This window comes from Mus pahari, chromosome 15 (genome assembly GCF_900095145.1).
Source record: "Mus pahari chromosome 15, PAHARI_EIJ_v1.1, whole genome shotgun sequence".
NCBI classification, from domain to species: Eukaryota; Metazoa; Chordata; class Mammalia; order Rodentia; family Muridae; genus Mus; species Mus pahari.
This window is the reverse complement of record NC_034604.1, coordinates 20,824,730-20,838,875: the sequence shown is the minus strand read 5'-3', so window position 1 is coordinate 20,838,875 and position 14,146 is coordinate 20,824,730. Positions and strand designations below refer to the sequence as shown.

Below are 14,146 nucleotides of genomic sequence, written 5' to 3'. Positions count from 1 at the left end.
AGATTTACGGCTGGAGCCATGTGTATTCTTTGCTTGGTGGTTTAGTCCCTGGGAGGGGGGGGGGTTCTGGATGGTTGATGTTGTTGTTCTTCCTATGGGGTTGCAAACTCCTTCAACTCCTTCAGTACTTTCTCTAACTCCTCTATTGAAGACCCCACACTTAGTCCAATGGTTGGATGTGAACGTCTGCCTCTGTATGTGTAAGGCTCTGGCAGGGCCTCTCAGGAGACAGTTATATCAGGTTCCTTTCAGCATGCACTTCTTGGCATCCAAAATAGTGTTTGGGTTTGGTAACTGTATATGGGATGAATTGCAAGGTGGGACAGTCTCTGGATAGCCTTTCCTTCAGTCTCTGCTCTATAATTTACCTTGATATTTGCTCCTGTGAGTATTTTGTTTTCCTTCTAAGAAGAACTGAAGCACCCACACTTTGGTCTTACTTCTTCCTGAGCTTCATGTGGTCTGTGAATTGTATTTTGGTTATGTGGAGCTTTGGGGCTAATATCCACTTATCAGTGATTGCATTCCATGTGTGTTCTTTTGTGATTGGGTTACCTCACTTAGGATAATTATCGTCCAGATTCATCCATTTGCCTAAGAATTTCATAAATTCATTGTTTTTAATATCTACGTAGTACTCCATTGTGTAAATGTACCACATTTTCTGTATCCAGTCCTCTGTTGAGGGACATCTGGGTTCTTTCCAGCTTCTGGTTACTATAAACAAGGATTCGATGAACATAGTGTGGCATGTGTCCTTATTACATGTTGGAGCATCTTCTGGGTATATGCCCAGGAGTGCTATTGCTGGGTCCACTTAAAGTTATAGCTAGAGCAATTAGACAACAAAAGGAGGCCAAAGGGATACAAATAGGAAAGGAAGAAGTCAAAATATCACTATTTGCAGATGATATGAACTTACACTTAAGTGACCCCAAAAATTCCACTAGAGAACTCCCAAACCTGATAAACAACTTCAGCAAAGTGGCTGGATATAAAATTAACTCAAACCAATCAGTAGCCTTCCTCTACTCAAAGGATAAACAGGCTAAGAAATAACGGAAAGGACACCCTTCACAATAGTCACAAATAATATTACATCCCTTGGTATTATTCTAACCAAGCAAGTGAAAGATCTGTATGACAAGAACTTCAAGTCTCTGACGAAAGAAATCGAAGATCTCAGAAGATGGAAAGATCTCCCATGCTCATGGATTGGCAGGATTAATATAGTAAAAATGTCCATCTTGCCGAAAGCAATCTACAGATTCAATGCAATCCCCATCAAAATTCCAAATCAAATCTTCATAGAGTTAGAAAGAGCAATTTGCAAATTCATTTGGAATAACAAAAAACCCAGGATATCAAAACTATTCTCAACAATAAAAGAACTTCTGGGGGAATAACCATCATTGACCTCAAGGTGTATTACAGAGCAATAATGACAAAAACAGCATGGTATTGGTATAGAGACAGGCAGGAAATGTGTTCCTTTGAACTGGAATAGTCATTAGAAGCTAGAATTGTAAAGTAGTCAACACTGATAACTTTAAGCCCCCAAACCATGACAGAGGTCATCTCTTTCAAGTTCTTATGTGAAAAACAGACTATTTAAATATAATTTTCATTCAATTTCTAAACTACTATTTTTGTAATGTACTAGCTTGTCAAAGTATATTGTGAATTTTCAGTATATAGCATTTCTCTTACTTGGAAAGCAAGAACATGGTCTCTGACTTGAGGGCTGACATTCTTAGAATAATGAAGCTCAACCCGGCCAGAAGAGGCCCAGGATGATCTAGACACTATAGTGGAGGGACAGAGTGTCAGAGCGAGAGAGTCAGACAGAAAGAAGCAGAGACAGACAGACAGAAACACAGAGAAAAAGACACAAAGAAAGAGAGTAACAGAGTCAGAATCAGAGAGAGGGAGAGAGCAGAAAGAAGCTAATTTTTTTTTTACTAATATGGCATATTATCCGTATAATCTGCAATCAAAAGTAAAAATTCAAACTGCATTAATTTTCTATTTGAAAAATAGAAGTTTAGAACTCATTTTTTAAAGTTATGGTTTTGTGATTTTTAAGCTAGTTAATATATCATTAAGATCAGACTTTTCTAAATTTTTTTAAAAAATACATGATTATTCTCAATGCAAGACCATGTCTACTTGCAGGATCTTTGAAATACTAACCATCAAGTTAGTAATGTATAGGCAATAAGGACAATGGTTCTTTCAAGCATTCACACACTGGTTTTGCTGGCAGATCCACCCTTCTCTGTTTAGCTGTTTCTCTCTTCCATCTATATCATTATGTAATTCTACCTATCCAAAAGAAAGTCCATAAATATGGTTTTTTAATTCACATGTCCTTCTAAGTAAAAACTTTTACACTTAAATATGTTTCTATAGGGACTACAGAAATGATACAGTAGTTAGGAGTATGGAAAACCTCTGGTCATTAAGGTCCAAGTCCACCATGACTTAGATAGCCTCTGGGATCAGCTCAATATGGAAAACTCCCTTCATTGGCAGGGTTTCTGCTTCTCTGACTTTGTCTGGGGAATTCTAAGCCCCCACATATTCCTCTACCCTAGGAATGTCACACAGCCTCAATTAGATTATAAGATCAATTTCCTTTCTCCTGATAAGAACCTGCTTAGCTAGCACCATAGATTCCTAATGGGCTTCTACATGCTAATTAGGCATTTTTTGATACCTTAAACCCTCAACTAATGCCCTTCGCCCATCCTAGATGTCCCTACTTTATAAGCCTTGAATCACCCTAAGTAAAGTTGATCTGCCTCCTGATCTCCTGATCGCTGGTCCCAGTATGATCATTCAGAGTGTATACTCACAGGGCTTCCAATCCTCCCCCTCTCCCTTGATCGCCCTCATCATCGAGACCAAGGAGACTCACATAGGGGTACTTAGTGCTCTTTCAGAGGCACTTAGCACCATTTGGGGTGGCTACAAAACAGCTATAACTCCAGCTCCAAGGGATCCTTTCTCTGTTCTCCATGGGCCCTGTCCTCATACAAAGCCATGCTGCAGATACACATGACTTAAACAAAAAGTAAATCTTAAAAAATGTTTTTACTTTATTTTCAACAATGCACTATGTACATGCACACATGCATATGCAAACACACACATACACATACCTTTCTAACTCTAAATTGCAAAGCTTTCTGCTCTATGACATTGTTGGTTTTACACTAATATAACATCAACTACAACACCTACATAAGGCTGGTGTTATAACTTCTTGATTTTTCTCTTGCACTCTAGTGTTTATAACAGAGCAGGATACCTTTGAACTGTTTAAGCCTTACCTTGGAAGAAATCTAAATACGGAGGTTAAGACTCCATCACAGGTTGGGCGGTGGTGGCACGCGCCTTTAATCCCAGCACTTGGGAGGCAGAGGCAGGCTGATTTCTGATTTCCAGGCCAGCCTGGTCTACAAAGTGAGTTCCAGGACAGCCAGGGCTACACAGAGAAACCCTGGTTCGAAAAAATAAAAAAACAAAAAGCAAAACAAAACAAAACAAAAGACTCTATTACAGAAGTAGGGCGGGATTTAATAAGACCCAATATCTTATGGTAATGCCTAGATTTCTTATCATAGGTTTTAGTTGACAAATCAGCATAGTAACAGCAGCAGAGAAGCTGGGTGGCCTTATCAAAGACAAAGGAAGCAATAGCACATGCTACTAAATGTCTTTCTAACTGCCTAGAAATGGTAGCACATGCATATGTACAAGTGCCCAAGTGAGGATGCCTTAGTCCCACTGGGCAGAGTGAAGAAAGCAATCACAAATGGGGAGGGAGGGAGGGACCTGGGAGGAAAAGTGGATGGGGGTTGGGGTTAGGGGGAGAGGGGAACCTGATCTGATACTGGGTGAGGGAAAAGGACCGAAGCCCTGAGGACCAGCAGAAAGAATGGGAACATGCAACCTCAGGAAATAGGAGCTTGGGGGAACCCTCCAGAATGCACCAGAGACCTGCAAGGTAAGAGACTCTCAGGAATCAAAAGAAGGGACCTTCGATGAAATGCCCAACAGTAGGGAGAGGGAACTTATAGAACCTACCTCCAGCAGGAAGTCAGGGTATCAAGTAAAGGATGGGGTTGCCATCCCACAGTCACATCTCTGACCCATAATTCTTCCTGTCTGAAAGAATTACAGGAATGGAAATGGAGAGGAACCTGAGGAAAAGAAGGTCTGGCAACAGGCCCAAAGTGGGATCCAGCTCAAGGGGAGGTCCCAAGACCTGACACTATTACTGAGGCTATGGAGTGCTCACAAAAAGGAACCTATCATGACTGCCCTCTGAAACAACAAGCAGCTGAAAGAGTCAGATGCAGATATCCGCACCCAACCAATGGACAGAAGCTGCTGACCCCTGTTCTTGAACTAGGGAAGGCTGAAAGAAGCTGAGGAGAAGGGTAATCCTGTAGGAGGACCAGCAGTCTCAATTAATCTGGATTCCCGAGATCTCTCAAACACTGGACCACCAAAACAGACAGCACACACCAGCTGATATGAGGCCCCCAACACATACAGTAGAGGACTTTGGGGTCTGTGTTCATTCAGAGATGATGCAACTAACCCTCAAGAGACAGGAGGCCTCTCCCAGGGAGTTTAGAGGTCAGGTGTGGTGGGAGGTTGTGGGTGGGGTCATCTTCGTGGAGTCAGGGGTGTGGGGAAGAGGTACGGGATATGGAATAGACGGAGGGTGGATGGGGGTGGGGTGGGGAATGGAATATGGAGTGTAAAAAATAAATTAAGTTTAAAAAATAAAGTATAACAAATATTTCTCTGGTTTTTAAACTTTCTTCATACAAGAGTCAAATCTGCTGGACATAAAATAAAAGAAAATTTCAAAAGGATATCTTCCCTTTCTTTGATGATCAGTTCATTCTGTTCTTCTAACTGCCGGATCTTCTTCTCAAAGGATTCCTGCTCAGTTTTCAGCCGTTCCTCTGTTACCTCCTTTTCTTCACTTACTCTAAAAAGAAATATCCCCCCCAAAATGGAGAAAAAAAAAAGTCCATCAGAATAAAGCCACATGCCTAAAGTTGCAGCTCATCTAAACTACATTTCCACAAAGGCACACAGGATTCTTAGGGAGGTTCTGTGGTTTTAGTTTCCTCAAATTTGCAACATCTATGCTCCAAATTTTAAAAGGTATGTAAAGAAAACATCAGGAATCCTAGTCTACATTTTTCATTGAAGCAATGTCAGAGCACAAAAAAACAATCAAAGCTCCCAGCCTCCATCTCATCTAGACAGTAGTGCAGTCGACAAAGGGTAATCTAGTGAAGGGAGCAGCTGGCCTGACAGCAGAAGGATGGAAACTTCGAGAAGTGCATGCCCAGTTCTGGCTTATTCATTCTTGGGAAGGAAAGCAATAGCTTACACATGAATATTTACCACCATCCTCAATTAGTGACCCTTCCGATGACCTCCTCAAAATGCCCATACACTCTCCTCTTACTTAACATGAAAAGAACTGAGTAATAGGACTAGCAATCGTACCAAAGTGAATGAATTTCTCTTGAAACCTTATATTTTACTTTAAATATTATTGCATAGTTTACATTCCTCTGTAAGATAATCTTATGTTTTAATATCAAAAGCCTTCTGTGGTACTTCGAATAAGAATGCCCCCACAGACTTATATATTGGAATGTTTAGCAATCAGGGAATGACACTATCTAAGAAGGATTAGGAGGTGTGGCATTGCTGGAACCAGTGTGGCCTTTCTGGAGGAAGTGCACACTGGGGGTGGGGGCAGGAGTGGGCTTTGAGGCCAAGCGCCTTTCTCTGTGCCTGTCAGGGTGCAGCTCTCAGCTCTGCTCCAGTGTCATGTGTGCTGCCATGCTTCCACCAGGATGATAAGGGACTAAACCTCTGAAACTGCAAGCTAAGTCCCAATAAAATGTTTTCTCTTCTAAGAGTTTCCTTGGGGAAACAGAGGAAGAATGGATCTGGGGGACAGGGAGAAATGGGAGTAGTAGAGGTACAGAAAACTGCAGTCATGATTTAATGTATATAAAGAACAAAAAATTAAAAAACTAAATTAAACAAAGATTTAGAAAAACTTTAACAAAAACAATCCACAGAACTCAAGAAGGTTAACAAGGCAAAAGGCCCAAGTGAGGATGCTTCAATCCCACTTGGGAAAAGAAAGCAATCACAGGAGCAGGGTGTGTGTGGGGGTGTGGAACAGAGTAAGGGATGGACCTGGGTGGGAGAGAGTACAGGGAGGGGGGAAGGGGGCATATGATCAGGTACTTGGCAAGGAGGTGTGGGGGATCAGGAGTGAAGCCCCGAGGACCAGCAGAAAGAATGGAAACAGGCAACCTTGGGAGGTAGGCAGTAGGGAAACACTTTAGAATGTACCAGAGACCTGGAAGGTGAGAGATGCTCAGGACTTGGAGGGACCTTAGATGAAATACCCAACAGTGGGTAGAGGGACCTTGTACAGTCCACCTCCAGTAGAAAGACAGGGCATCAAGTGGAGGGATGGGGTTGTCATTCCACGTTCAAAAACCCTGACTCAGAACTGTCCCTGTCGAAAAGAACTGCAGAGACAAAAATGGAGAAGAGACTGAGGGAAAGGAGGTCCAGTGACAGGCCCAAATCGGGATCTAGCTCAAGGGGAGATTCTAAGGCCTGACACTATTACTGATGCTATGGTGTGCTTACAGACAGGAGCCTAGATAGCATGGCACCCCTCCGAAAGGCCCAACAAGCAGCTGAAAGAGCCAGATGCAGAGACTGACACCCAACCAATGGTCAGAAGCTGAGGACTCCTGTGATTGAATTAAGGAAAGGCTGGAAGAAGGGGAGGAGGAGGGCGACTCCATAGGAAAACCAGCAGTCTCAACTGACCTGGACCCCTGAGATCTCTTAGACCCTGAGTCACCAACCAGGTAGCATATGCCAGCTGATATGAGGCCCCCGACACATATACAACAGAGGACTGCTTGGTCTGGCCTCAGTGAGAGAAGAAGCACATAACTCTCAAAAGACTTAAGGCCTCAGGGAGGGAGGAGGTCTGGTGGGGTATGAGGGTGTGGAGACATCCTCTTGGAGTCAGGGGAAGAAGAATGAGATGAGGAACTGTTGGAGGGTGGGCCGGAAAGGGGCATTTACTAGACTGTATAAATAATAACAGTATTATTACTATTAATCATTAATAATATTACTAATGACCATAACGTCGGTGATGAAAACACCCTTTCACAGTCGCATGCGTTAGTATTTTAATATGACTAATATTTTCCAGAGGGATATATGGCTTTGACTATGACTGGTATTCTTGGTGCTCTGTCACATAGGGTGGGGATAAAAGAGGGTAAGATTAGGGCTTAAACATGCTAGTCATATTGACACGAATGCACGTGAGACACTATTACTGTTCCCTGGGGACTCAAACAAGTGGTAGACCAGGCTTTCCCCTTCCTGTGGACTCACTCCTTGCTTTGCATTCTAGCCCATTCCCATTCCTTTGTGTCAGACACCAATATCTAGAAGCACTTGGTACCTGGAACCCTTGGTCGTCACACCAGATCTAGACTCTAGTAGACAATTTTCACTCTCCTCTTGTGCTCTCTTACAATCTGGAATTACAGTCTCACCTCCAGCCCTGCAATGGCCTGCTTGAAAGGGCCGGTCTATCCACCCTACCTCCGTTCCTTGGAGACACCAAGAACATTGGTAAGGACCCCGCTTTCCTCCTTCCTAGGGACACCCCCCCTCCCCTAACTCATTCCCATCCCTTTGGGTCAGGCCCTAGAAATACTTTCTGAGACTACCAGTGACCACACCAGGCAGGGACTCAGGCAGATGATTTACACCATCCTTCCTGTTCTCCATTATAATCTCTCCATTTTTACCTTCAGTCCATTAACAACTTGCTTACAGGTACACATCCTCACATGTCAATACCAATTCTTAGTTCAGACTCAGGATCCCACTAGACTTTTCATCCCTATCTTTCCAGGTTATCCTCTACCTCTCTACAATTTAATAGGAACCTCCAACTCCCTAGGACCCCACCTCTTGGTGAGGATAGGATCCCCTTTGCTCTTTCCTGAAGCCATTCTCAGCATTTTCACCTAGCCCACATCTCTACCTCTATGCTACCTACTGACTTGCAGTAGTACAATCTACCAGGCAACGCACAGCCACTACACTTTACTAAGATCAAGAGAAGGCAAGAAGAACTAAGGAAAGGAACACCCATCCATCAAAGACAAAAAACTGATATCAACCCTGTGCTAGTTAGTATTATGTAAACTTGACCAGCGTTATCAGAAAGGAGGAAACCGCAATTGCAAAAATGCTTCCATAAGATCCAGCTATAGGGCATTTCCTTAATAAGTGATTGATGCCAGAGGGCTCAGTCCATTGTGGGTAGTGCCTTCCCTGAGCTTCTGTAAGAAGGTCTTGGGATCCTATAAGAAAGCAGGCTGAGCAAGCCATGATGAGCAAGCCAACAAGTAGCACTTCTCTGTGGCTTCTGCATCAGCTTCTGCTTTCAAGTTCCTCCCCTGTTTGAGTTCTTGTCCTGACTTCCTTCAATGATGAACAATGATGTGGAAGTATAAGCCAAATAAACCCTCTCCTCTCCAGATTGCTTTTGTTGTGGTGTTTCATCATAATAGTAACAGTAACTCTAACTAAGCCAAATACTTGGAAACACCTCAATCATCCTAACCCCAGATGCCTACACTCTAGTGCAAAAGCAAACATCAACAACCAAGACCATACGCCTCTACCAAAAAGAACCCAGTAATTCTATGACAATAGTCCCAGAGAAATGCAATGTAACTGAAGTAAAAGACAAGGACTTCAAAACAGGAATTATGAATATCTCAATAACCATAAGGAGAGCATTAACAAACCCTGTAATGAAGTCTACGAAAACAAAAACAAACAGTGGAATGAAATGATGAAACACTTTAAGACATGAAGGTAGAAATAGAATCACTAAAGAAATCCAAACAGAGACTAAACTAAAAATGAAAACTTTAGAAAAGTCAAACAAAAACTCAGAAACAAGCCTCACCAAAAAATAGAGTGCAAGACAATAAAGAGAGAGTCTCAGACATGGAAAATAAGGTAGAAGAAATGGATATTTCAGTAAAAAAAAATGTTAAATCTTAAATAATCCAAGCACAGATTATGCAGGAAATCTGGGACATTGTGAAAAGACTCAATCTTCAAATAACAAGAATAAAGGAAGGAGGGAAAACCCATGCTACAGATACAGAAAATATTTTCAACAAGATCATAAAAGAAATTTCTCTAACCTAAAGAAGGGGTTGCTTATCAATGTATATAGAACATCAATGAACACAGTCCATATAAGAACCATAAAAGAAATTCCCATATTATATAATAATCAAAACATTAAAAATACAAAACAGGGAAAGAATATTAAAAAGCTGTAAGGGAAAAACACCAAGTAACATATAAAGGCAGACCTGTTAGAATAGCTCCTGACTTCTCAATGGAGACTCTAAAAGCTAGAAGAGCCTGGACAGATGTTCTACAAATTTTAAGAAGAGACCACAGGTGCCAGCCCAGACCACTGCACCAAGCAAACCTTTCAATCACAATAGAAAAAAGAAGACATTCCACAATAAAACCAAACATAAGCAATTTGTAAATGTCTAAGTAATACACACATACAAATAGCACTACAGAAGGTACTAGAAGGAAAACTTCAACCTGAAAAGGTTAACCACACCCAAGAAAAAACAAGAAAAAAGAACAAACAAGCAAATTAGGGGGGGGGGCATTCAACAGAACAAAATAATGGAAATCAATAAATACTGCTCTTTGATAATTCTCAATATAACGGGTCTCAATTCTTCAATAAAAGACAAGATCAAAACCAGGATCCATCCTTCTGCTGCATCCAAGAAACGCACCTTACCATCAAGAATAGAATCACCTCAGAGTAAAAGGAGGAAAAAACATACTCAAGTAAATGGACCCAAGAAGGAAGCAGGAGCAATAAGTTATCTGATACCAAGGGGCCAGCCTTAGACAAACATTAAGAAACATTAAAGGATCTACATTAAATACACTGAAATGTATTTTTAAAATGTTCTCATAATAAATTCCATTCTTTAAATATAACCCAGTAATCCTTCTACCCTGGTACTCATGTTCTAGACCCAGCCCAGACCACTGCACCAAGCAAAACTTTCAATCACAATAGAAAAAAGAAGACATTCCACAATAAAACCAAACATAAGCAATGTTCTGTTGTTACGATTAGGGTTAAATCAGAAGTATCACACCTAAGATTAGGTCACAAAGAGACCTGCTTACTGTTGCTAATTGTTATTGAAGCCAGGGGCCAAGTAAATGTTGAAGGTATTAGCTTGCTTCTTCTTGATGCTTATTGTAAACTGCCAGGAGAGAAAGGTTAACTTACCAAAGACCATTAAGCTACAAGGACCAAGACTTTGTGAATACAAAGATTGTTAGCAAGCTGGGCAGTGGTGGCTCATGCCTTTAATCCCAGCACTCGGGAGGCAGAGGCAGGTGTATTTCTGAGTTTGAGGACAGCCTGGTCTATAGAGTGAGTTCCAGGACAGTCAGGGCTACACAGAGAAACTCTGTCTCCAAAAAGAAGATTGTTAGCCTTTACACACACACACACACACACACACACACACACACACACACACAGAGGAGTGGGGTGGGAAGGAAAGATGCCGAAAGAGAGGGAGGAAGAGAGGGAAGGGCTGAAGTTTTAAAAAAATTTCTTATGAGTGTATTTTAAATTCTGAATAACACCATGAAAAACATGTTTTATAGATAAAGGAAAATTTTAAACTTTTGTTGAAGTTTTAGGAAAATTAAAGATTTTATCTCAATATAAACAAAGAAGATATGTCAAGAGATTAATGTTTGGGCTCAAAATATCTTCAGACAGCAAAGTCTCCAAGAAATTCATTCGCATTTTAAGATGACATATTTTGTTATAATACACTGGGCACCCAGAGAGAACACATTTTAACTGTGCTAATCAATTGCTTTAAATTCCTCATCAGCTTGTTCAGCAGCATGTGCATCCTAACCGCACTGGCTTCTCTTACTGCCTCATAGTTTTCCTTTCACCTGCATATCATAGTTTACTGATGTCTGAATATCTTGGGTACTTCAACAAAGAAAATGAATATATTCCAATGCTCAGAACTACGCAGACCTTTCCTTGGCTCAGATTCTACTGATTTTATGAATAGCCTGCCTCAAGATTTGCTGTTGCTTTTTTTGGTCCTCAGTGCACCATAGGCACCAAATTCCTCTAAACAAAACTTCTCTTCAGGTAGACCAGATGCTTCTTCTCAAAGTCTGTTTCATATTCAGCTTGATGCTTTCCAAGCCTGATGAGTCTCTACATTTACTCGTCACTTGATAGTTGGGCTGGGTTATGACAGTTTTCTTTTGGTTGTTACTGCGATTATGCTTATACTAAGCAGTCTGTACCAGCCGGGGCCTGTGAAGTATTCTCGTCTTTCTTCTACACTCTGGGGACTCTTCCCTCCATTTCAGTTTTGTGCCTCCCTCCCCCCAAGTCAGATGGGTTTTTAAGAATTATATATCCTTTTGCTGAAAATGTGTTTTGTTTTACCAAACAAAGATAGAGAACCTCCTTACGCCAAGTGTTCCCTTCAACACTGCACCAAGAAAATCAATTCCTTGCGCAATAGAGCTATGAACAAAAGCTTCCCCTGTATTTGCTATCCCAGGGGATCCCACTCTTACCTGTCCACATTTGGACTTCAGCAATGTCCCGCATACTTTAGCTAAAACCCAGGTAGTCCAGGTACTCCAGTGCTTACTGCTGCCTTTCCCTTACAGCACAGGTCTCCTTTGGTCTTGCGCTAGTTGGTTACGCTTCACTCTTAGCTCTGCTCCAATGTCATGTCTAATTCAGTCTGTTCCACATTTTTATCATTGTAAAAGGAGGAACAACATCCCTTAAGTCATTAGACTTAATAATGTAATTACATGTGCTTACCTACTAGTTTTGCACTTATTTTTCTAACATTTCTTTTCCATTTCCCAAGCTAGAACAAGTTTAATAACAAAACATTAACTACCCTTTGATTGATCCCATAGAACTATAACATTTACTAATTATAAAAAGGAAACCCACTTCACAATGGAGAAACCTGGAGCAGTAAATCTCCACCTGAGCCATGTTCAGTGAAAGGCACATCACTTCTTTCATATTCTTGCTATAAATGTAGAACTTGAATCTAAGAGAAAATTGACAAGTTGATATTGATAAAAATATACAAAATATGTGATTGCTACTCTTTAAAAATGACAAGGGCAAGAAGGACTGAAATACTGTCACTGATAGGAGAACACTAAAAGGATGTGATAAGTGACAACACAGTGAGTCCCTGAATCAGAACGTCAGATGGGTGGGTGGGTGGACAGATGGATGGATAGACAGATAAGCAATTTTAAGGAAATAAAATTGTTAAGCTATATTTTTCTTTTTTTATTAACTAGTAAAATTTATTTTAAAATAAACAACTCAGTATTGACTTTCTTAAGTCAACAATTTATAATAGTTAAAAATGCCTCTTAAATATACATGATGTCTTCTGAAGCTAAAACTAATATGCACTCTAACAGATTTTAAAATCTATTTTGAATATTAAACATGATAGAAGTAGGAAAAAAATCTTTTATGAAGTACTCTATGAAAGGAAATTGTGACAAGTTCCTGATTAGACAGAAACCATTCCATCTCCAGGGAGAATATGTAGTATAACTGTGGCTTCATAGAATGAATTGGGTAGTGTTCCTCCTGCTTCTATTTTGTGGAATAGTTTCAAGAGTGTTGGTATTAGGTCTTCTTTGAAAGTCTGACAGAATTCCACTAAACCCATTTGTTCCTGAGTGGTTTTTTGTTTGGTTGGTTTGGTTTTGTTTTTGTTTTTTGGGGAGGGGGTTGGGAAACTTTTAATGGCTGCTTCTATTACTTTAGGGGTTATGGAACTGATTAGATGGTTTAATCTGAACCTGATTTAACTTAGGTATTTAGTACCTGTACAGAAAAGTTGTCTATTTCATCTAGATTTTCCAGTATTGTTGAATATAGAGAGGTTTTGTAGTAGGATCTGATGATTTTTTTGAATTTCCTCAGTTTCTGTTGTTATATCTCCTGTTAAACTATAATTAAGGGATGCAGTTTCACTAATACAACTATATCAGTTATAAATTCCTGATCTTGTTCACTACATCCTTTTAGTAGAAAATGTATAAAAATGTGTATAGAATGAGAAAGGAGAGGAAATAGTTTTAATTTTTCCCACTTAATATACAGTTTTAATGTGTCTAGAGAGATGGCTCAGCAGTTAAAGAGCACTAGCTGCTCTTCCAGAGGACCTGGGTTCCATTCCCAGCACCCACATGGCAGCTCACAACTGCCTGTAACTCCAGTTCCAGGGAACCCAACACCTTGATACAGACATACATGTCACAAAACACCAATGCACATAAAATAAAAATTAAAAAATAGTAAGTTTTAGTTTTAAAAACAGATCATTTTAATATTGGGACAATTTCCAGTAGATTTAAATTATAGAGTAAAATATACTAGAGAGTAAATAAAGATGTAACAGTTTGACCTCTGTAAAAGCTAGCATATATTACTGAAGCATATCTAAATATCTTTGTTGTCTTAGATTATTCAAATACTTTAAAACTTTTAAAAATTTGAGTATAAGATGATAAGAATATCTTTAACAAAGGCTTAATTATAACATACACTGAATTATCAATAATTATTTTATAATCAATTTAATACGGTAGGAATAAAGATATTAACTTCTAAAGCATTAACGAGAATATTTATTTCTCACATGTTATAATTCAAAAAACTCAGTTACGAGAGGAGGGACCCACATCTGGACCCGATCGACCTGCGCCTNTCCTGCCCAGGAGGGGTGTTCGCCTGGCAGCTGTCCGCAGGCTGATCCAGCACCCAACACCTTGCCTCCCCGACCGAGGAGGGGAGGGGTGTCCGCCTGGCATCCAGCGCCTTTCCTCACCCGAGGAGGGGAGTGCGCCCGAGAGCAGTACTAAGGCTTGG

At 40.4% G+C, this 14,146-nt stretch overlaps 1 protein-coding gene across 2 annotated transcripts in view; it reads right to left on the bottom strand.

Moving 5' to 3' along the window:
• The window catches only part of Kiaa1328 (KIAA1328 ortholog), a 288,560-nt gene that overhangs the window by 245,255 nt on the left and 29,159 nt on the right, over window positions 1-14,146 (bottom strand). For both annotated transcript variants that reach the window (XM_021214774.2, XM_021214775.2), the window contains exon 5: window positions 4,896-5,011. In XM_021214774.2, coding sequence (XP_021070433.1) covers window positions 4,896-5,011 — 116 coding nt within the window. The remainder of the gene's footprint in view (window positions 1-4,895; window positions 5,012-14,146) is intronic.